This window comes from Carassius gibelio, chromosome B10 (genome assembly GCF_023724105.1).
Source record: "Carassius gibelio isolate Cgi1373 ecotype wild population from Czech Republic chromosome B10, carGib1.2-hapl.c, whole genome shotgun sequence".
NCBI lineage: Eukaryota > Metazoa > Chordata > Actinopteri > Cypriniformes > Cyprinidae > Carassius > Carassius gibelio.
Genome location: NC_068405.1, coordinates 24,157,571 through 24,181,595, shown reverse-complemented (window position 1 = coordinate 24,181,595; position 24,025 = coordinate 24,157,571). Strand labels below are relative to the sequence as shown.

Genomic DNA, 24,025 nt, shown 5'->3' with positions numbered 1-24,025 from the left:
ACAAGTTCAGACCTCTCAGAAAACACGTGGAGATAGAACTGTTGCTTCATTCCAAATAAACAGATTATGATCCACAAATAAATGTAGCAAAAATGAAACTTATTGACAAATACATGGAATGAGATCCACAAATAAATCTAACAAAGTTGTGGCTGTGACATAATTATATATTTGTGAATATGATTTTTATTAGCAGATCTCATTTTAGTTATTTTTCAGTTTGTGAAACTCTGTGGATCTCAGTGTTTATTTATTTATTCTTTGTTATTATAATTGCATGTATTTTTGCATGCATGCATATTTAGCTATTCGGAATTAAGCAACGATTAGATATTAGAAGTTCTCAATGAACAACAGTTCTCTCAGTAACAGCAGCTAATAAAACCTCCTTTCAGAGATCAGACTTTTAATGATGTTCCCGAAACGTTAGCATATGAACTTTAATTATACGTCGTTCATGGAACGTTTCTGTAATATTTAGTTTGACGCTCCGTTACGTTCACATATGTTAGCAGAAATAAGTGTGTGTGTGTGTGTGTGTGTGTGTGTGTGTGTGTCGAGAGCAGGGCTGATCTCTCTCGTGTCATTCGTGGGTTCTCCTCTCAGATGATTCGTTCTTGTTCACGCAGTGTGTGTTTGATCGAGTTTCCCTCTTCTCTTCTAAACCAGGAAATGTTTGATGTCGAGCGGATGTTGAGTGTCTCAGTCTGTGTCTTCATCAGCAGCACGGGTGAGATCGAGCTCCATCAGTAATGGGGTGAGTCCAAAACTCCGTCTCATACACTTTAATCTCCAGACTCTTACACCTGATGACTGAAAGATCAGCTGTCGATGTAGTGTTTCTGAACAGAAGAAACTTCAGCTCATTTGTAGCAGTTTGGAGCTCACATCAGCGATCGCTGTCAGATCTTCCTCGCAGATGTTTCACTGTAACTCAAGAGACTGAGGATCTTTAGTTTGAGCTCAGATCAGAAGATCCTTCAGTTCTTCATCATCACAGTACAGAGCAGTTCAGGGACGAGAATCTGACTTAGAAAACTGATGGAACAGACATAGAGATGTATTTAAGTGATGATCTCATGCGGATTCTCTCTAGAATTCACCAAACTGTGAGAGAGTTCCTCTTAATGATAATGAAACATTTCGTTTCTGACTCAGTTTGGCTTTCATCTGCTTCCTGCTTCATTCTCCATCATTGAGGAAGTGAAGCAGCAAACTCACACTCGACTGAACTAGTTAGCTCTGTTCTTCCTGCTAGTTTACCATCTGATTGTGTGAAAGATGACTCTGAACACACACACACACACACACACACACATAATTATAATCTCTATTTTAAGTCTCTTTTATTTCTATAATGCTCTATACAGTTCAGTTTGTGTCAAAGCAGCTTCACGGTGATAAACAGGAAAACAACAGTCAGTGTTGCCAAATTCATCAATTATGAAACATTCAACTTTTAACTGTTATATATAAATGTTCAGACAAAATGTTTATGGAACGGTCTTCCCTTATTAATATTTGTTCTTATGATATTTGTACTTGAAGAACATTCTAAGAAATGCTTTTTTGTAACCTAAAAATAACGACAATTTTAATGTTCTTATAATATGAAGAATGTTAGGAGGTGCTGTCAAACGATTAATCATACGAAATTAAAGTTTTAGTTTATGTAATAGATGTGTGTGTACTGTGAATATATAAATACACACACATAAAAAATATTTACATGTATATATTTATATTCATAAAATGTATATTACATATATCTGAAATATTGTACGTGTGTTATTATACATGCATAATAAATATAAACAGCACACACATATTATATAACACATAATTTTATTAATGGTGATTAATCATTTGACAAGCAGTAATTTGGGGTGAAAATAATGCATGTTGTGAGGAAATGTCTAATCAGTGCAAGAAAACTAGACACATTTAGTTTTACAACCTTCATTTTACTGTCTTCATTCAAATCAATTCAGTTCATGTTTTATTCTCATCTGATAGTTTCAGTGCCATCAAATCAGTAATTATACCGAACATTCATATAAAAAGTCTTTTAAAGCCAGCTAAGCAAGCCGAAGGCAACCGCGTCAGAGAAGAAGAAGTCTGTAGCGTGTTTTTTTGGTCACTGTACCGTGGTAACACCAAAGGAAGGAAGTGTGTTAGATTACTTGAGTCTGGTGATGTTAAAGTGCCCTGATATTACCATCTGATCTGATCTGATCACACACACCTGGACCATACACATATGCTGAGGATGAAAATGTGAAGTGAGTTGATGTTGATGAGTTAGATGCAAATAAAAATGCAGGAAGTTTTCTTTTAGGGTTAGAGGTATTAATAACTAGCTATATATATATATATATATATACTGTATATAAAAGAATAGAAGTGCACATCCTCATCTGTGTTTGAGTGTATGTGTTCAGTCAGGGTTTGTTCATCAGTTTTACAGTCAGTCATCAGACGCTTCCCTTTCACCTTTTCACGATCTCAGACAGAAATACACTGCTGATCTCTGATCTCCTTCATATGTTTGCATAAACTCTAATGAATAATCCGAGGCAGGGTTTAGGATTCATGAATCCAAGAGAAAGTCTGGAGCTAACAGAGAACCTGCTCATTACTTTCACTACAGTGTTGAGAGAAAACCTCCTGCGGTCAGCATCCTCACTTCTGATGTTATTTGAACGTTTTGAGAACGTTTTTTTTTGTAACCTTTTAAAACATCGTGACAAGAAGACTGGATGCTTTTAAAACTTCTGTTTGTGAACGTTGAGGAAACATTCGCTTTGATCAAGTCGTGGGAACGGTCAACTATAACTATAATGCATCATTTTTGTCATCATATTTGTCTGAGATACAACTATCTGAAAATCTGGAATCTGAGGGAGCAAAAACATCTAAATATTGAGAAAATCATCTTTAAAGTTGTTCAGATGAAGTTCTTAGCAATGCATATTACTAATCAAACATTAAGTTCTGATATATTTACGATAGGAGATTTACTAAATATCTTCATGAACATGATCTTTACTTAATATCCTGATGATTTTTGGCATAAAAGAGAAATGTTTAATTGTAACTGTGAGAGAAGCGTGTCAGAGCGTTTCCTGTGATCTGGTTGTGATCTGGTGAGGGATGTGTGATGGTGACGCTCCTGGTTCAGTGTCTGATGGTCTTTCTGTCTTCTCACCTCAGATCAGAGCATCAGGTCAAAGCATGACTCAGTCCTCCATTCAGATGCACTTCTGCTCTTCTGCTTCCTCTTGCTGTCTCTTATTGCTCTCACTTCCACTTCTCAACACATTTAAAGCCTGCGTTCAGAACTTCATAATGTACAGTGACCCCAACAACAAACGAGTCTCATGTGTGTGAATCTTTGGTGACTCTGGGTCAGATGCTGGAGTGATTGTGGTGTTTGATTTGTTTTTAATGATCAGAGATGAAGCTGTTGTACTTGAGCGGAAGTCAAGTATTGTGTCACGTTGTTTAACTGAGAGTGTTGCACAGGAGGACAGACAATGTTTCCCACATCCTCTCACACACACACACACACACACACACTCTTCTGCACAATATCAGTGTGTCGCAGCGCATGCGTGTGCTCAAAGCGTGTGTGATCAGTTTCTATATGTGTGAACATGCTGCTATTTCATGACAATCAGCTTCACACCTCAGATGCTGAAAGATTAAACTGTACAGTTGTTCTCATAAAAGCAAAAGTTTTTTTTTTAATCTCATTCGACATGTCAAATGACATTTTTTGTGCCTTTCATCAGTACTTTTGTCATTTTCCAAAGCATTCTCCATTGCATTCATTCATTATTTTATTTATTTATATTTGTTTAGTTAACAGGGAAATGGTATATTTAAAAAGATTCTGTAACAAAACATGTTATTATGGCATGTGGTTCACTTACAAACATGTAAGCAAGCAGGTAGACAGCTTGTTATCCTTTTAAGATGATACATGTCCTCTCAATATAATTAAAACCCAAATGAACAGAGCGCTCACCGCTTGGTACAGCATCCGCAGTGACGGAGCAATCAGTGGAGAGTGTTTGAGGAGAAAGATGTAAGAAAACAGTAACAACAAAAGCAATCATCAAACAGTGAAAAATCTAACCTTTTGAATGATTCATGTCCCAGTGCATGATGGGAAAAACAGGATCATAACTGATATTTTCTTGTTTGCAATCCTTGCAAATATAACAATTTCAATGACTTGATACAAACTTTAATTTACTTTATTTCTTTAAATTCTTGCCTGAACTAAATTATTTAATGTTGAAATTACATGTAATTTTATGTAGTGTTAACTTCACTTGTTTCTGATTCCAAAAATAGCAGCTGTTTTGCTCTGTCACGTCACACTTTCTTTCTTTCTTTTTTTTTCCTTTTTTTTTTTTTTTACGAAACATGACACATTTCATTTGTGTGGTGAAGAAGCCCCTTAATCAGCATGATTCCTGTCTGAATCTGAGCCAGATTACAACTATTTGCTCATATTTTCACGTGTATGATATTATTTGATGCTTTATCCTGATGTCATTGTCAGAATTACAGCTGGTGCAAAATATGTCCCCGCTGATTTCAGCCACATCTGTGGGTACTTTTCTGGAGAAGCATATTTTATAAAGTTAAATGATATATTCTGCATATACTATAAATTATTTTTATCATTTTAAAAAACTTTTGAATTTGACTCATTTTGTTATTTTGATGAGTATATGAAAAATCTTCATTCATATTTTTACGTTTTTCTTACTATTTCCAAACTCAGCATCATCAAATTAGGTATTATTAGGCCTTTTTTAGTGTTTTAGCTATTATAAGACCATTTTTAAGTGTTTTAAATGTTATCAGACAGCTTGAAGTGTTTTTAGTCAGCGTTATCCAATAGTTTTTACATGTTTTAAGTGTTTTTTAACATTATCAGACAGTTTTACACATTTTAAGTGTTATCAGCCAATTTTAAGTGTTATTTTAAAGTTATTTTTAAATGCTATATGTCTGTTTTTAAACATAATAAGATTGTTTTAAGTGTTTCTAAGTGTTTTTAATTGTTATAAGACAATTTTAAGTTTTAAATGTTATCAGACAGTTTGTGAGTGTTTTAATAAGTGTTATCAGATAGCTTTTTACAAGTGTATATTTAAGTATTATCATACAATTTTAAGTGTTTTTTTTTAAAGCTTATCAGACAGTTTTGAATGTTTTTAAGTGTTTTTAGCCTTATCAGACAATTTAGTTTTTTTAAAGTGTTTTAGGAGTTTTAAGTAGTATCAGACCATTTATAAATGTTTTTAAGTGTAACTGGTTTTTAAGTGTTATTTTTAAGTGTTGTCAGACATTTATAAGTGTTATCAGACAATTTTAGTGTAATTTTAAGTGGTTTGTAAAAAAAAATGTTCAAGTGTTTTCAGAGTTTTAGGTGTTTTAAGTGTTTTTAAGTGCCATCAGACTGTTTTAAGTGTTTTTAAGCATTATCAGACAGTTTTTTAAGTGTTATTTTAAAGGTTTAAAAAAATGTTTTGATAATTTTTTTGTGTTATTAAGTTTTATAAGATATTTTAAGTGTTATCAGACAGTTTTAAAAGTTTTAAATGTTATCAGAGAGTTGTTTACTGTTTTTAAGCATTATCAGATGTATTTTTGGGTGTTTTTAAGTGCTACCAGACATTTTATGTTCTAAATGTTGTTTTAAGCGTTATCAGACAGTGTTTTAATTGATATTTTTAAGCATTATTTTAAGACATTATTTTAAGTGTTTTTAAGCTCTATCATACCATTCTTAAGTGTTTTAAGTGTCATCAGACAGTTTTAAGAGTTATCTGATGGTTTTTAAAAGTTAAGTGTTTTTAAGTATTATCTTGCTTGCTTTTGTTCCCTCTTACTGGTATTTGTTCTTGTTTTAATCATAAACTCACTTAATTGTATTCAGTTTCTCAGAAAACCAGACTTCATCTTTTAAGCCTCTGTGTATCTCCAGTAAATGCATCTTAATTAATGAAATCGTAAATATTCTTAAATACTGAGGAAGAGAATCACTGTGTGCCTTCTGTAACTAATGTGATCAGGTTGATTCTGTCATGTTGTAATGTACGGAGTGAAGTCTCTGTTCAGTGTCTGATCTTCATGTCGTGTTTGCAGTGAACAAAGCATCTGTCAGGCGCGGGCCACCGTCATGTTGTACGATGACGGCAGTAAGCGCTGGTTACCGGCCGGTTCTGGAGCTCAGTCCATCAGCAGGGTTCACATCTTCCAGAACCCCAGTAACAACAGCTTCAGGGTGGTGGGACGCAAACAACAGGCCGATCAGCAGGTAACTCTGACTTAGACCATTACAACCTGTGCTTAATGTGTGAGACGAGATTAGATCATTATCAGAAGTTTAGTGTGTATGTGTGTGTGTGAAGCCACAGTATGATGGAGGAGGAAGCGTGTGTGTGTGTGTAAAGGGTGTTGTCATTGCTGTTAATGTACGTGCTGGGCATCATGGGAAAGTGGCGTGTTGTGTGCCGTCCCGGCAGCCACAGATCTCGGTGGTTTATCTCAGAGACGTTTCAGTCTCACAGCTTTTGAATTGTCTTTCGTTTCCTGTAAATCATGTCAGTGTGGCGCTTCACTGTCTTCTGCACAACACCACAAACACAGGACAATCAGTAGATTCAGACTCAGTGTCAGAGAGGAAAACATAATTATGAGAGTCTACATCCCTGTGAATGGTGGGAGAACTGTGAAAAAAAATAAAATCTTAAAGATTTTTAAAATGTACAAAAATGTATTTCATAAAACAATATGTATTTTTTATTTACTTGTCCTAATGTTTATTTATTTAGTTAGTTACATAGTCATTCATTCATTTCTCCCTCTAATTATTGAAGATTTTAATTAATTATTTAGATTCAATAATTAGAGCGAGAAATGAATGAACACACACACATACGGGAACCAGCGGCTCCTGTATGTGTGTGTGTGTGTGTGTGTGTGTGATGAAGATCTGATCCCGTCTGTCATCCGTGTGTCTCCTCAGGTGGTCATTAACTGTCCTCTGATCCGAGGGATCAAGTATAATCAGGCCACTCCCACGTTCCATCAGTGGCGGGACGCACGGCAGGTCTGGGGTCTGAACTTCGGCAGTAAAGAGGACGCGGCTCAGTTCGCCAGCGGCATGATGCACGCTCTGGACCTGCTCAGCGGAGACGCCGGTGAGAAAAATGTGTTCTTAGGAGAAATATGTGCTATACAGTAATTCAGTGTGAGTGACATATCAACAAACCTTCAGAATACAGAGAGGAATAAAACTATGGAAGCTAAAGAATATTTAAAGAATTGAAATTTACATACGCAAATAGACAACATTCAGTAAAATATAATATTAAATGCGTATTTATTAGAATGTTTGTTTTCCTCTAGTGGAAGCAAGCAGGCGACCAGTGCATGAAAACACACTGGTTTGTCTGTAGTGCCTCGCTGTAAAACATGTAAAAACTGCTTTATGTTTAGAGGTTTTGGCTTGTGTTCACAGGTGCACCTCTTCCTCCTCGACCGCCTCAGAACGGCCCGAGCGCTGAGGAGATAGAGCAGAAGAGGAGGTACAACCATCATCTTCATCATCTTCATTATCTTCATCATGACATGATAATCAGCCTTGATTTACTTCATTCATTCTGCACAAATCAGTTTGCCTTCATTTCAACTTTGTGTTCATCTGTGAATCATGAAATATAAAATGTATCACAGTTTCCACAAAAATATTGTGCAGCACAACTGTGATCAACACTGATAATAATCAGAAATGTGTCTCTGTGGGATGTGTGTCTCAGACAGGAGCAGCAGGAGAGAGAGAGACAGGAGAGAGAGAGACAGGCGTCTGCTGCTCCGGCTCCGCCTCCTGGCCCTCCTCCCGCTCCTGGCCCCGCCTCTGCACCTCCTCCTCCCCCTGGACCTCCACCCGCTCCAGGACCCCCGCCTCCCCCACCACCACCACCTCCTTCAGGAGGAGGCCCGCCGGCCCCCCCACCCCCACCCTCAGGAGGAGGAGGAGGAGGAGGAGGAGGAGGGTTAGGAGGAGGTGATGGAGGTCTGGCCGGGGCGCTCGCTGGAGCAAAACTACGCAAAGTGGCCAGGGTCAGTCACATGATCATCTGATGATTAATGAGATGCATGTCTGTCTGAGCTTTCCTATGTTTGTAGTGCTTGATTGACAGGTGAGTAGGCGGTCCCTCACAGCTACAGATCTGATCACGTGACCAGCTAGCTGTTCAAGCTGTTCAATGAGGCAAAACAAACATTAAAATAAGCTAAAACAACTGAAAATCTAAACAGCTGTTTTTGTCTTTGGATAAGCAGGATTGATACGGCCTTTGAAAACCTGGATATATGTGACCCTGGTCAACAAAACCAGACATATTTTTGAAATTGAAATTTATTTATCATCATTTATATTCCATCAAAGCTGAATCTGAGGGTGCAAAAAAAATCTAAATATTGAAAAAATAAATAAATATCAAATATATCAAATATATATCCCAGTGACTTGCGACTACTTTTGTTCTCCAGGGTCACAAATATGGTAAGAAAATAAAACAAATATTAAATAAAATAAATAAATAAGCTAAAAGTTTAAGTACTAAAATCAATAAATGATTTATTTTAATTAAAACTAACTAAAATATTGTCATTATTAACTAACATTATAAAAAATATTGTTAACTGAAATAAAACAACATTTTTGATTCAAAAATAAATAAATTATAAATTATTTTAAAAATTAAAGCAATTTGTTTCCACAATCGGCCATGGATAATTGGCTATCGGTAACAGTATCGGTAGATATTATTTCAAATATTCAGTTGTCAGTTTTGGCAAATATCATCCTGGAAAATCGGCTATCGGTAACGTTATCGGTAGATATTATTTAGAAAATTCTGCTGTCTCTATCAGCAGATATCATTTTGGTTAAGCAGCTATAGTTAACGTTATCGGTAGATATTATTTTGAATATTTAGTTGTCAGTATTGGAATATATTCTTGATAATCGGCTATAGGTAATGTTATCGGTAGATATTATTTTGAAAATTCTGCTGTCTGTATCAGCAGATATCATTTTGGATAATCGGATGAGAAATTATGTAGTGAAGTAATGGTGCATCTCTAATATATGTATTTAATATATGTTTTAATAACATTTTAGTAAAATATTTTGTGTAAAATATGGTGTCTAATATTTATTCTAACCAATGAATTTGTATGACTTTCCCTGACTGTGTGTGTGTGTGTGTGTGTGTGTGTGTGCAGGACACTGACAGTGGAGCAGCAGCTCCTGCAGCGAGCGCCAGCTCAGGAGGAGGTGGAGGAGGAGGAGGAGGAGGTGGAGGAGGAGGACTGATGGGAGAAATGAGTGCAATTCTCGCTCGACGGTCAGTTTAAAGCCACTTCAATCATATGGTGTTTGCTCTGCAGTAGAAATATATACATATATACACACATTTAGATACACATATCGATAAATTTAGCCCGAAACTATTCGCTTAGACAGGAAGTAGCCATCTAAAAATCTCCTCCAGTTGCTCATGTGCCGTTTAGAGTCAATCTGAAACTGATGCTGCCTCAGCAACAATATATATTGCTACAGTGTGTGTGTGTGTGCGTGTGAATACAGCAGCTCTTCATCTTCATCTGTGTGTGTTACAGGAAAAAAGCTTCTGACGCTCCAGTGGTCAAGAAGGAAGAAACAAGTAGCGTGAGTCGTGTGAGTGTGTGAGAGAGAGAGAGAGAGAGAGTTGTGGAGTGTGTGAGAAAGAGTTGTGTGTGTGTGTGTGTGAGAGAGAGAGAGAGTTGTGTGTGTGAGAGTTGTGTTTGTTTGTGTGTGTGTGACTGATAGTTCATCTGATCTCTCTCTCTCTCTGTTCTCAGGCTGATTCTGTGAACAATGACTCCAGAGCTGCAGGTGAGAATCAAATCACTTCATCATCTCACTGCACTTCCTGTTTACAGTGAAGATTGTGACCTCAAAGTCTTCATGTTTCTCTTTTCAGACAAACCAGATGTGGTGAAGAAGCCCTGGGAGAAACCGTCGTCTGTGTCACGGTAAAAACAGGATCTCTGATGCTTCAATAAACCTCCTGTGTGATTCAGACGGGGGTGTTTGACTGTTACCTTTATATTTTCAGTTTTCATTTTCATTTTAGTTATGTGGTTATGTGCTTTTGTCATTTGTTTTATTTTTTCAAAATTTTAAATAGGTTGACTTTATTTTTTCTTTCAGTTTTAATTTGATTTCAGCCATCAATTGTAGTACTTAAACTTATTTAATTATTAATCTAATATTTGTTTTATTTCAGCTTTCTTTCATTTAACAATATTTTTAATAGTTTTAGTTTACAATAACTCATTTCAGTTGAGAAATGAGTTTTAGTTTTATTCAATTTATTATTTTAAGTTTGTAAACTTATTTCAGTTAAAATACTTACATTTTTAACATTTTTTATTTTATTGCAATTCACATGTTAATTTTATTTAATCTAGTGATTTTAGTATTTACATTTATTTAATTTAGTTTCCAAGTCAAAGATTTTAAAATATATATTTTAGTTTATTATTTTTTAATCCAGTATTTGTGATATTGTATTTTAGCTTGTAGTTAATTTTATTTGTATTTCAATTTTAGCTTTATTTAATTTTATTGCAATTTTAGTACATAAACTTATTTCAGGAGGTTGGCAATATTTAAATTTTTTTTTTAATATTTCAGCAGTTCGCAAACATGTCCTGGTAAATGATTTCTATAGTGTAATAGTTCTAGTTTTGGATAACGATGGCTGGTTTTGAACAGGGTGAATTCAGCTTCTAAGAGTCAGGACAAGAGCCCGGTGTCTCCCGCGACTGCGGCTCCATTGAACAGGTACGTCTCGCTTCGCTTCTCTGAGTTCTGCTGTTGAGCCTCTGAAGATCGAGCGTAAGATCCGTGTGTTTGGCTTCCTCCTGCAGGACGAGACCCGGCAGCAGCATAGGAGACGCCACAGACATGGAGAAATTCAAACAGGTCAGCAACACCGTCACACACACACACACACACACACACTTCCTCTAAAACACTCAGTGTTGGGGGTAATGCGTTACAAAAAACACAAGTTTTGTATTCCGATTACTTTTCAAAGTAACTAGTAAAGTAACACATTACTTTTTTAATTCAGAAGGAAATATCAGAGTTACTTTTTCAGATCAGTGACAGCAGTTACTTTGTGTCCATGTGTTGAGTGACAGCTCTGGTGTTGCCATGGAGACAGAGATCAGGAGTCAGCTCAGTGTTGAGTGTGAACATGATCTCACTGTAGTTCTAGACTCAATATGAACTGTTTACTCAGAAACACATTCAGTGTTCCTCTAAATCAATATAAACTGTGAAATTCAAACACAGAATATAATACAAACCTGCAATGATTAAATATGTTAAATAAGACAAATATCATTTATGTATTTAATTACATTTTATTAACCTTCTATGATCCAGTTCAATCATACCAATAATCAAAATTGGTGTTTGATGTGTTATTGTTGATCTTTCTTCTCCTGTGTCATATTCTTCATGTGATTACAAAACAACATAATTAGTTAGTTGTATTTAGAGAGTAATGCAACATTGTAATGCATTACTTTTAAAAGTAACTTTCCCCACCACTGAAAACACCCTCTCTGACCGCAGGACATCCTGGAGGAGATGCGCAAGGAGCTGCAGAAGGTGAAGGACGAGATCATCAGCGGTCAGTCGGGTTCCTCTGCTCCTCGTCACAGAAATACAGTGATGTGATCCCGCTCTGACGCGCTGCGATTCTTGTGTTTCCTCCACAGCTCTGCTGGAAGAGATACAGAAGATCAATGTGTAGCTGCGCATCAGGAAGATCTGCACAAACCTCTGCGCAGAACCACGAACACAAGACGCTTCCTTCTCACGCTTCAAGATGCAAGAAACTCACTCCTGCACCCGACACCTTTGTCGTTTTACACCCGCTGCCTTTCACTTCTCTTTTTTTGTGAATATTAATGATGTCTTTTAATGTGTTTCTGATCCCCTGCTGTCTCTTGCATTTGTGTTTTAATCTCATCTGTTTACATGTATCTAGAGACGTGTGACTAGTTGTTTACGTCTGTAATGATCAGAATGCGAGGGATTCTGTGTAATTGCAGGTTATTTATCATGCACTGTTATGTAAACCGTGTTTGACCGGCAGGGGTTTTCAAACCAGGTCTTGAAAATATGAAAAAATAGGTTCAATTAAATAAGCATAAATAATCTGAATGAATCTGAAATATGATTGAAATAAAATTATTTAAAAATAAATAATTTGATTAAGGTAAGAATATATATATTTTTTTATTTCTTTAAAAAACATCTGTATATAACAAAAACAATTTGATTAAAAAAAAAAAAAAAATTAAACAATTAATACAAAAATAAATAATTTACATTACATTACAATTTGAATATAATTTTAAACATTAATAACAATTTACTGGTTAACATCTGAATTAAAAAAAGTTGATTACAATAAATTGATTTTAAAATAATAAAAAGTGAAATAAACTGAATTTAAAAGTGTGATTTAAACAAATGTAATGGTGTAGGTTTCTAGTAAGCAAAGAATAATGTATTATTTAAAAAACAACTTAAAAATCGTTTTAAAAATAAATAGGTATTAAGGACTAAAATATTTTTTTTTAAGAATTTAAGTTTAAATGACAATCATCTGAAATGTGAATTAGCATTTTTTTACAATAGTTTTTCGCAATATATTAATTTATTTTTATAGCTGCCTTTTAAATGTTAAATCATGGCCCCTTGCAGCAGGATGATCATATTTTTGGAATCATGTTGAATCATGTGAGATAATAAGATTGAAGAAGATCCAGATGTGAGTCTCAGGGATGCACAGATGTTCTAAAGCTCTGAATGTATATGAGGAACAACTGTTTCAAACTATGTATTAAAATGTGTTATCTGTATGTCATTAACACCAAAGTACTGTAGTATTACCATGATACCGTGAAAGTACTTTTAATGAGTTGAGTGTGTGTGTGTGTGTTATTATAAAGTAGTTCTGGGTAACTTCTTGTTTTACTGTAAGAGATCCGCTATGCAGCGCTTCGAAGTGCAAATAAAGCCGTTTGAAGATCAGGCTGATCCCGGATCAGTGTCTCCGCGTCACTCTGATTCCCGCCGCAGCGCGCCAAACTGACCCCAGATCAGCGGGGGGCGGGGCGCTGCGCGATGACGTCACGCGGCTTGAAGCGAAGCGTGCTCCTGCTGCTGGTGAACTCTGGACGCGAGACACAGTCGTGTAAAAAACGCGTTGAGTTTGCACTCGATCCGGATCAAAACGCGATAAATGAATCGCGACAGCCGTCGATGTGCTCGTGTTTGACCACAATACGAGCAAAGCGATGGTTAACCGAGAGTTTGTGTGGTAAACTTCTGCTCAGCACTGACAGTAAACAGGTAGTTTGGATAAATCACTAAATTAAGTGTTTAACCAGTGTTTCACTGTAATATCTGAGGAAATATCTGAATAATATCCGAGTAAGTGTGAGTGTTCGGTAAATGACGGTTAAAGTCGGTTTGCTCGCTGAAGCTCAAAGTTCATGTTGTGTTAGTTTGTGAAGGTAAGTTAGCTTAGCTTCAACTAGCAGCTTCACACGACTAACTAACTAACCCTTCTTCATCACAAACACTTCAGGACTGTTTTTACTCATAATGTGGTGTCAGTTGCTCAGTTTACAGTAACCGGGCGGGAATACCGTGTTTTAAACAGTAACGATACTACTGTAATATGACAGTGTTTGGACATTTATCGTGATCTTCTGTCAATATCAGAGTATGACAATATACTAATCAATAAATGATATTACCATTATAGGACACCAACACTGTACATTTTAAGAATTGAATTTAGCTCCATTTTTTTGTCGATTTGTAATTCCATTTTTTTTATCAAGCCAAAAATTATGTTAACAGAGATTCCATATTCTGACAGTAATATAAGCCAAGTTTGTTTGTAATATTTAATACAATTTAACTTAATGTCTTATTTATGTTTTATGATTAGTACAAAGCGTAGAAACACTAAAGCAAGCTTTTTGTTTTGAAATAAAAACAGTTATTTTTTTAATAATAATAATTATATTTTGATTAAATTCTATTTTGTTAGGTATGACTTTTAAGAAGTTTGTTCAGTTATTTAAAAAGTTAATTTAAGACTGATTAATCAAAAGCAAAACGTTAAAGATAAATGAAATATTCTGACAGTGATTTAAACTACATTTAAAAAAATAATTAACATTAGTGCTGTCAAATCTAAAATATGTTTATAAGTTTTTGTTTACATAATATATGTATGTGTACTGTTATGTATAACTAAATACACGCATATACAGTTTATATTTTTGTAATATTTATATATATATATTTTATATACAAATATATTTAATACATAAACAACATATTTCATAAATATATACATGCATTTGTTTGTAATTATATATATATATATATATATATATACATGGTAAATAAACAGTACACATATAATATGTAAAAAAAAACTTTTATTTTGGATGTGATTAATCATTTGAATGCACTAAAAAATTACATTTTAAAAGTTTTTAATTACAGATTTTTATTTAAATGTATTTTCTAACCAGAGCAAAATGTTGACACTCATAATAATATATTTATTTTGTACGTTTTACCACTTTCACATTTTTTTTTTGTAATTTACACGTTTTATTGAAAATAAATCTGATCAGTCCTGATTAAAGAGAGATTAAATATCCCTACGCTAATATAAATTAAGTAGTATTTTCTAATTGTTAAAAAGTTTATTTTTAATAAATAATTCTGGTTAAACAAAAGCAAAGATGTTTAAGAAAGGTCAAGTATTCTGAAACTGAGATGAAACAAGTTTTTGAATAATATTTTCTAAGTTTAACTTTTTAAAAGAAATGTAATATGATTTATTTAAATAAAGAAAAAATGTTTTTAGATTTTAAAACAATATATTCAAATATGTTATTGAACTATAATATTTTGTTTTAAATTTTATAAAAATCCAGCCACACGTTACGGAGTTGAAGTGCGCCGTGTGTCAATCACTCTCAAGCCCCGCCCATCATGACGGAGGTCAGCGTGGTCAAGGAAGGCTGGCTCTATAAACGAGGTACGGCAGATTCCTGCGCCGTCTGCTGCGGCGTGAGACGTCACGTTCTGATGTGTGTGTGTGTGTGTGTGTGTGTGACACAGGTGAGTACATCAAGACCTGGAGGCCGCGCTACTTCATCCTGAAGAGTGACGGATCCTTCATGGGCTACAAGGAGAAGCCGGAGCTGACGGATCAGAGCTCGGCTCCGCTCAATCACTTCTCTGTGGAAGGTGAGCTCTGCTGGGGACGCTGCAGTGTGTGTGTGTGTGTGTGTGTGTGTGTGTGTGTGTGAACGACTCGTGTGTTTCCAGAGTGTCAGCTGATGAAGACCGAGCGTCCGCGGCCCAACACCTTCATGATCCGCTGCCTGCAGTGGACGAGCGTCATCGAGAGAACCTTCCACGTGGAGAGCAGCGAGGAGAGGTGACACACACACACACACACACACACACACGTCTGCATCACATAGTCACACACACTTTACAGGTTATTATTACAAATTGGTTTTCTACTTCTAATTTGAGCGGTTTCCTCTGCCGTTGTGTTCTTCATCATGGTAAATTACGGTAACTCAAGGGACGAGTGGATGTGTGCGATCCAGGCCGTGGCCAATGGGCTGCAGGCGCGAGAAGCAGACGAACCAATGGACATCAAGTACAGCGCTCCTGGAGACGTGTGCGGTCTGGAGGACATGGAGGTGTCTCTGTCCAAATCCAGCTCCAGAGTGGTGCGTCTCTCTGCAGGTCACTGCACTAGTGTAGAGTCACTGATGATGATGATGATGATGATGGTTTGTGCTCGCAGACCATGAATGACTTTGATTACCTGAAGCTGCTGGGTAAAGGCACGTTTGGGAAGGTGATTCTGGTGCGAGAGAAAGCCTCGGGGGTGTACTACGCCATGAAGATCCTGAGGAAGGAAGTCATCATCGCGAAGGTGACAGACTCATGACTAGAGACAGAATATACACACAGACGATTACTGAAATAAGCTTCGAAGCTGTTTTGTGCTTTATGTTCATTCATGTATAAATACAGATCCACAGTGTAAGTCAGTGTAAGATGTGCCAGATGTAGTCTTTTCCATCTGTAGTGCCAGGGAAGGTTCATGGAAGATTTTTTTTTTCAATTTCCATGTTCATTTAAGTTTAATATTTGTTCATTTTCTTATGTGCTTTTTTTTCTTTTAATATTATACAATATTTTCTTTTATTTCAGTTAATTGGTGCCATCACTCTTCACTACATTCTCTGTGTGTATCTTGATTATTAAATGTTTGGTAACACTTTAGTACAGTGAACAAGTCTCACTGTTAACTAGTTGCTTATTAGGATGCATATTAATAACACACTGACTGTTTATTAGTGCTTATAAAGCACGTATTCTGCAAGACCATATTCTATATATATAAAGTACTGCTGGCTAGGGCAGATTTTAATTCTGCTTAAAAAGATGCAATCTAATACTGTTTACATGAAATAAGCTGCTCCAGAGCAGGGTTACGTTTAGGGAGCTGTTGCTTCGAAAGCAACTCAGAGAAGAGCTTCGAAGGTCAATCCAAATCCTCAACAATCAAATCCAGCTAGCAGAGTTAGCCACACACAGAGAACGAGCTCCAGAGCTGGCTTGATCTGTTTTGAACGTGTCTGTGTGTGTTTAGGATGAAGTGGCACATACGGTCACAGAGAGTCGAGTGCTGCAGAACACCAGACACCCCTTCCTGACGGTTAGTGTGTGTGTGTGTGTGTGTGTGAGAGAGTGTGTGTGAGAGTGTCTGTAAGAGTGCGCCTGTGAAAGTGTGTGTGCGAAAGTGTGCGTGCCTGTGAGAGTGTGTGAGAGTGAGAGCTCGTGCAAGAAAGTGCGTGCGAGAGAGTGTGTGTGTGAGTGTGTATGTGAGAGTGTGTGCGGGCGAGAGTGTGTGTGTGAGAGTGTCTGCGAGAGTGTGCGGGCGAGAGAGTGTGTGAGAGTGAGAGCTCGTGCAAGAAAGTGCGTGCGAGAGAGTGTGTGCGTATGTGTGAGTGCGTGCGTGCAATTGTGTGTGTGTGATAGTGCATGCGAAAGAGTGTGCGTGTGTGTGTGTGAGTGCGCATGCGAGAGTGTGTGCGTGCGAAAGTGTGTGCAAAAGAGTGTCTGTGAGAGTGCGCCCGAGAGAGAGTGTGTGTGTAAGTGAATGAATGTCTCTGCATGGCTGACTGCTCTCTGCTGTGTTTCAGACTCTTAAATACGCCTTCCAGACGCCTGACCGGCTGTGTTTCGTGATGGAGTATGCTAACGGTGGAGAGGTATGAGCGTGTGCTTCAGTCGGACGCTGCTGTTTTCTCTCTGCTGTGGTTCTGACGTGTCTCTCGTCCGCAGCTGTTCTTCCATCTGTCTCGTGAGCGTGTCTTCTCTGAGGACAGAGCACGCTTCTACGGCGCTGAGATCGTGTCGGCTCTGGACTATCTGCACTCACAGAACGTGGTCTACCGGGACCTGAAGGTCAGCCGCACAACACCTGCTTGATTTTATTTACTGTTTTTCACCACAGTTTAGATAGTTTATTATATATAATTGCAACACGTAAGAATTGTTGTCATTGTGTTAGTGCAAGTCACCTTTAATTCTGCACTAGGGCTGTCCAGCGATTAAAAAGTGTTAATCTAATTAACGATATTACGTGCAGAATAATTAATCTAATTAATCAGTTTGGGCTGAGGAAATATTCCCCAAAAGATCATTTATTCGCAAGTGTGTTAAATGAGAAAAGCATTAAGTAGACGTCACAAAGAAGTAGCTTTAGAAGAAATATATTGATTCAACAATTGCATGAAACTAAATCTGTATAGTTTTGTTAAATATTTAAATAAGATATATTTATTCAAATGAAATGAATCTCTAATTAAGAATCTGAAAGCAACAGTAGGTGCAATGAGTCACTGTCTTAATGAGTGAATCACTGAATCATTTGTTCAACTGAGTCATTAAGAAATGAAGCAATTGGTTGTTTTTTATGAACGAGTCACTGAATCATTGATTCACTCTGTTTGTTCAAAAACGTCTGCTGTGTGTTAATCAGAGCTAATTTAATTAGTGAAATTGATCAAAACAGACAATATTGTCAATGTCGATAGTAGTTTCTTGTTTTTTGGGCTGTTGTATTCACTTTTGAGTCCTCGTACTACAGAAGATGATAGTGTGGTTCTGTGTTCCCTCAGCTGGAGAACCTCATGCTGGATAAAGACGGTCATATGAAGATCACAGACTTTGGTCTCTGTAAGGAGGGAATCACTGACGAGGCCACCATGAGAACCTTCTGTGGAACCCCAGAATACCTTGCGCCGGAGGTAAATAACAACACCATCACCGTCCACCCAAACATTAACATCCTGTCATGGTGTACTCACACTCATCATGAATGCAATCACATGTACACATGCTTTCTAAATCATGACACTTTCAAGGATCTAATCTGATTTGTGATGCCCGTGTCAAACTTGTTTAAACTTGAGCTCTTCTCATTGTAGTGCTGTATGTGATCTTGAGCGCTGTGACACGAGTGTGTGTGGTGTGTGTTTGAGGTGCTGGAGGACAATGATTACGGCCGCGCTGTGGACTGGTGGGGTCTGGGGGTGGTGATGTACGAGATGATGTGTGGACGCCTGCCCTTCTACAATCAGGACCACGAGCGGCTCTTCGAGCTCATCGTGATGGAGGAGATCCGTTTCCCCAAGAACCTCTCGCCTGAAGCCAAAGCGCTGCTGACCGGCCTGCTGAGGAAAGACCCCAAACAGAGGTCAGACTCAGAGATCATCATTTATGATCAGAACACTATGTTCTCAGCAGCTAGAAATGGTTTTAAGTCAGTTAGTCAGTCATTTCTATCTTTTCTATCATTTCTACAGAGTTGCTCAAACCAAATGTTGATTTCATTATTAATTGATAAAGAAAATCTATTTATTAAAGCATCCTCATTTTACAGCAGTTATACACAAGTGCCTCAAACTTTTAACAGCAATGTAGCTTTGCAGGAAGGTTTCTTGAAGCGTCTTGTAAAAAGAAATACTAGTGTTTTAATGATTTTGGCCTCCGCTGTATATGACTGGTGCTCATCGTGATGTGATCAGGTGACGTTGTGCATGCTTCTGATTGGCTGCAGGCTCGGAGGCGGACCTGATGACGCCAGAGAAGTGATGGGGCACAAGTTCTTCTCCGGTGTTCACTGGGAGGACGTGCTGCAGAAGAAGGTGCTTCTGAGCGTGGGTTTGTGTTGAAGGCTTCGGATGCAGATCATGACGTCTGGTTTGTGTTTCTTCTGCAGCTGGTGCCACCGTTTAAACCGCAGGTGACGTCAGAGACGGACACACGCTACTTCGACGATGAGTTCACCGCGCAGAGCATCACTGTTACGCCGCCAAACAAGCGTGAGTCCGAAGTCTACATCCTGGCCCGTGTGGAAGAAAAAAATATATATATCCCTCAGTTTTTATAAAATTTAAAGTCATCAAAACTCTTAAATGATCTAACAAACGTCTTAAAATTTCATAAAGAAATAATAAATACCACAAAGTTTAAGGCAGCGGAATAGTTTTGCAGAGAAATGCAAATATTTTATAAATGTTTCGGAACGCAAATGTTTTTATGAACAAAAATGATTACGAACCAATGCATATATTTTCTGAATGAATGCAGATGTTTTACAAAGAAACAAAAATTTTACGAACAAATGCAACTTAAATGTTTCGCAAACTAACGCTTATTTTTTTTTAACGAAAAATAAATGTTTTGCAAGCAAACGAGATTTTACAAACGGACACGTATGATTTACAGACAAGCTATTTTTTTTTAGAACAAACCCAAATGTTTTACAAACAAATGTTAATGTTTTACAAAGGAACAAACATTTTATGAACAAACGCACGTTTTGCAAACTCAAATGTTTTTCAAACAAACGCAATTGTTTTATGAAGGAACAAATATGATTTACTGACGGATGTAATTTTTTTTGTGAACATATGCAAAATAAGTTAGAAACACATGCAGATGTTTCACAAAGACAGAACAGATTCACTGGGAAGCACACATTTTTTTTACGATCAAATGCAAATTTCTCGGAGTAACGCAACAGTTTTGTGATTAACCGCGAAATCATCTAAATGTAATTTTTCCCCCATGTAATTGTCTCCTTAGGCACTCTGTAATTCTGCTTGTAAATATCTTCTTGTATGCCTTTATTTAAGGCAGTTGCTCGTTTCTGCGTCTTCCTGTTCTGCGTTTTTGATCAGTGACTCATTCAGGAGATGTGTAACAGCGCCCCCTAGTGTATAACAGTGAGAACACGGACACTTCTGTGTTTGGCAGGGAAAGAGTTCATGTTATGAACAGAACTGTTTCTGCTGTGAGTGTGATTAATGCTGTGCTTGTGTTTCAGTGAGTCGTCAGGATGTGGAGGACGCTGGGCCGGTCGCTCACTTCCCTCAGTTCTCTTACTCCGCCAGCATACGAGAGTGACCGCCTCGTCCCTGCTGACGGCCGTCCCATAATGCATCATGATGGACTCTGAGCCGCTCATGTGGTGTGTCTCAGTGTACAGATGGATCTCTCTCTCTCACTCGATGAATGTATTAATTAGCGGTGCTCAGAATGTAAAGCCAAACACACTGCTGTCATTACGATCTCATACTCATGCGTCTGGATGTTGAACAGAGAAACACTAGTGTCATGATTAGAATCACAAACATTAAAGACTTTCATCCTGTCCTTTAGACTGACCAGTGATCACCAGTGTGTCCTTTCCTCCTGATCTGCTTCCTCATAAACCCTGCTAACATACAAAACACATGAAGAAGAATCATCAGATCTGCACACATTCAGCATCATACACTACATCACAGTGCAGTCAAACTATTAATCACATCCAGAATAAAAGTTTTCCTTTACATGATGGTTGTGTACTGTGTACTTTTTTTATGTATATATAGAGACACACATGCAGTATATACTTAGAAAATATTTGTTAATATAATTTATATTACTGTATCTATGGCGGTGCTCCTCTTCATCATCTTCATCTGCGGCTCCATCAGCTCTCACGTGACTCTGATCGCTCGAGGTGGAGATTGATTGATAAGCGTTCGGTATTTAAACTGTAAACATATGATGTGTGTGTTCATCTTCAGAAATCATCGCGGACTGTGTTTAAATACCGTGTCCTCAGGTGAGTGTGGGGTCAAGGTCTCAGAGTGAGGTCAGGGTTTCTGCTCGAGCGCTGTATAAGCTGGACATCTCCTGACCAAGATCTGAGAGATGTTCACTAACAATCACGAAAGATACTGTAAACTCACAACTCCAAGAAAAGGGTCATTTTTTATTGTGGCGGGGGAAATCAAAATGGCGAGAAAAAATGAGAAAAGTGCAGAACTGCGACAAAATAACAATTTGAGAAGGAGGAATTGCGAAAAAATAACTTTAAAAAGCAGAATTGCGACAAAATAATAACTTGGAAAAAAAATGCGGAATTGCGACAATAACAATTTGAGACGAAAAATGCGGAATTGCGACAAAATAACAACTTGGGGGGGGGGCGGAAATTGCGACAAAATAACAACTTGGGGGGGAAAAGGCGGAAATTGCGACAAAATCACAAATTAAAGGGAAACTCCATCCTAATATGATTTTTTTTTTTTTCATTAATCACACCTATGTCGTTCTAAATTCGTAAAAGCTTTGTTTGTCTTCGGAACACAATTTTAAAAATATTTTGGATGAAAAGCTAGAGGCTTGAGACCAGGGGCGGGGTTAGGGCTGGGCTAAGGGGGCTGGAGCCCCGAATGTTTTTATTACCACCATGCCATCAATGAGTTTTCGTGCCCAATAAAGTAATTTATATTAGAATTTAAATAAATAAATAAATATCTCTCGACTCTCACGTCCACAGTGTCTGTAAATTTACCCAAGTAAGTTACGCGTTGTCATTCACACCCGACGAAAACCGCCCACTGATTCTAGTGCTTATGACTGACATGTAAACTGACCAACCATCGATGAGCGTCTGTACGATCAGCCAATGAAATGAGATCTTTTGGAGGCAGGCGGTTTGTTGGCGTGTAGTATTTTACTAGATCAATTTATTTGAAAATTAAAATGGATATTTCAAAATTCATCTTCTTCTTCAAAAAAGGAAGTAGATCCCCAAATTGACTCAAATGATTGGCGATCCTGCTACGAACTCCCGAACTGACTCAAATGATTCGCGATCCCGCTATGAACTCCCGAACTGATTCAAATGATTCGCGATCCCCAAATTGACTCAAATGATTCGCGATCCCGCCATAAACTCCCGAACTGATTCAAATGATGCACGATCCCACTATGAACTCCCGAACTGATTCAAATGATTCGCGATCCCCAAATTGACTCAAATGATTCGCGATCCCGCTCCGAACTCCCGAACCGACTCAAATGATGCACGATCCCACTATGAACTCCCGAACTGATTCAAATGATTCGCGATCCCCAAATTGACTCAAATGATTCGCGATCCCGCTCCGAACTCCCGAACTGACTCAAATGATTCGCGATCCCGCCATGAACTCCCGAACTGACTCAAATGATTGGCGATCCCCAAATTGACTCAAATGATTCGCGATCCCGCCATGAACTCCCGAACTGATTCAAATGATTCGCGATCCCCAAATTGACTCAAATGATTCGCGATCCCGCTCCGAACTCCCGAACTGAGTCAAATGATGCACGATCCCGCTATGAACTCCCGAACTGACTCAAATGACTCGCGATCCCCAAATTGACTCAAATGATTCGCGATCCCGCTACGAACTCCCGAACTGATTCAAATGATTCGCGATCCCCAAATTGACTCAAATGATTCGCGATCCCGCTATGAACTCCCGAACTGACTCCAATGACTCGCGATCCCCAAATTGACTCAAATGATTCGCGATCCCGCTATGAACTCCCGAACTGATTCAAATGATTTGCGATCCCCAAATTGACTCAAATGTGTATTGCAAAATCATTGCTTTCGCGCTGTTTCATTTGTTTTGCAATTCTTAATTTTTGTTTGCATAAAGCAAATGTATTTTCCTCAATACTTTGAATAAAATGTTTTAAATTTGTTTTTGTTTTTATTGTTTTTGTATATTTTAAACAAGGTCACATACATGGATTTTTCTAGGCTAAGCCCCGGATCTCCACTCACCCTAGAACCACCCCTGCTTGAGACTGTCCCATAGACTGTCAGTAAATAACAGTCTCAATGTCCAGGACAGGTATGAAAAGTCATCGTCAGAATACTTCCTCTGCCATCAGTGATTCAACCGTAACTTTATGAAGTGACGACAATACTTTTTGTACATGGAGAAAACAAAAATAATGACTATTCAACAGTTCCTGTCTTATGTGTCTCTTCAAATCAGTGTAGCACCATTTGGGGAAATCTGAGCTGTACGTAGATGATGTAGAAGACGTCAACCCGCACCTGCTGGATCTGAAGAGCGTGGTGCTGTATGTGGCTGAAATCTGAGCTTTTCACTCACTGTTCACTCATCTCTCCAGTGATGTGTGGTTTGTTCGGAGGACAATATTTGTCTGAGATACAACTATTTGAAAATCTGGAATCTGAGGGAGACAAAAAAATCTAAATATTGCGAAAATCATCTTTAAAGTTGTTCAGATGAAGTTCTTGGCAGATGAAGTTCTTAGCAATGCATATTACTATTCAAAAATTAATTTCTGATACATTTACGGTAGGAGATTTACTAAATATCTTCATGGAACATTATCTTTACTTAATATCCTCATGATTTTTGGTATAAA

At 37.6% G+C, this 24,025-nt stretch overlaps 2 protein-coding genes across 4 annotated transcripts; both read left to right on the top strand.

The window, feature by feature from the left end:
• The first annotated feature begins 546 nt into the window (after positions 1–546).
• Positions 547–13,208, top strand: vaspa (vasodilator stimulated phosphoprotein a). Of its 2 annotated transcripts, none has more exons than XM_052566586.1 (13): positions 547–757; positions 6,169–6,340; positions 7,052–7,226; positions 7,547–7,613; positions 7,845–8,148; positions 9,319–9,440; positions 9,715–9,763; positions 9,937–9,970; positions 10,059–10,110; positions 10,856–10,924; positions 11,011–11,065; positions 11,726–11,783; positions 11,872–13,208. In XM_052566586.1, exons 1-13 carry the CDS (start codon positions 753–755, stop codon positions 11,904–11,906), a joined length of 1,197 nt encoding a protein of 398 aa, XP_052422546.1. In that variant the 5' UTR covers positions 547–752; the 3' UTR covers positions 11,907–13,208. The 2 variants fall into 2 exon arrangements, with proteins under 2 accessions (XP_052422546.1, XP_052422545.1); XM_052566585.1 differs by having other exon boundaries at positions 588–757; positions 9,715–9,772.
• Positions 13,209–13,322: 114 nt separating this feature from the next.
• On the top strand, positions 13,323–21,134 carry akt2l (v-akt murine thymoma viral oncogene homolog 2, like). Of its 2 annotated transcripts, none has more exons than XM_052566583.1 (14): positions 13,323–13,516; positions 15,130–15,233; positions 15,317–15,445; positions 15,527–15,638; positions 15,792–15,942; positions 16,020–16,151; positions 16,875–16,940; positions 17,428–17,496; positions 17,570–17,692; positions 18,409–18,537; positions 18,772–18,986; positions 19,350–19,437; positions 19,512–19,614; positions 20,622–21,134. In XM_052566583.1, the coding sequence occupies exons 2-14, from the start codon at positions 15,188–15,190 to the stop codon at positions 20,699–20,701; spliced, it is 1,443 nt and encodes a 480-aa protein (XP_052422543.1). In that variant the 5' UTR covers positions 13,323–13,516; positions 15,130–15,187; the 3' UTR covers positions 20,702–21,134. The 2 variants fall into 2 exon arrangements, with proteins under 2 accessions (XP_052422543.1, XP_052422544.1); XM_052566584.1 differs by lacking the exon at positions 13,323–13,516 and adding an exon at positions 13,530–13,680.
• The last annotated feature ends 2,891 nt before the right edge of the window (positions 21,135–24,025 follow it).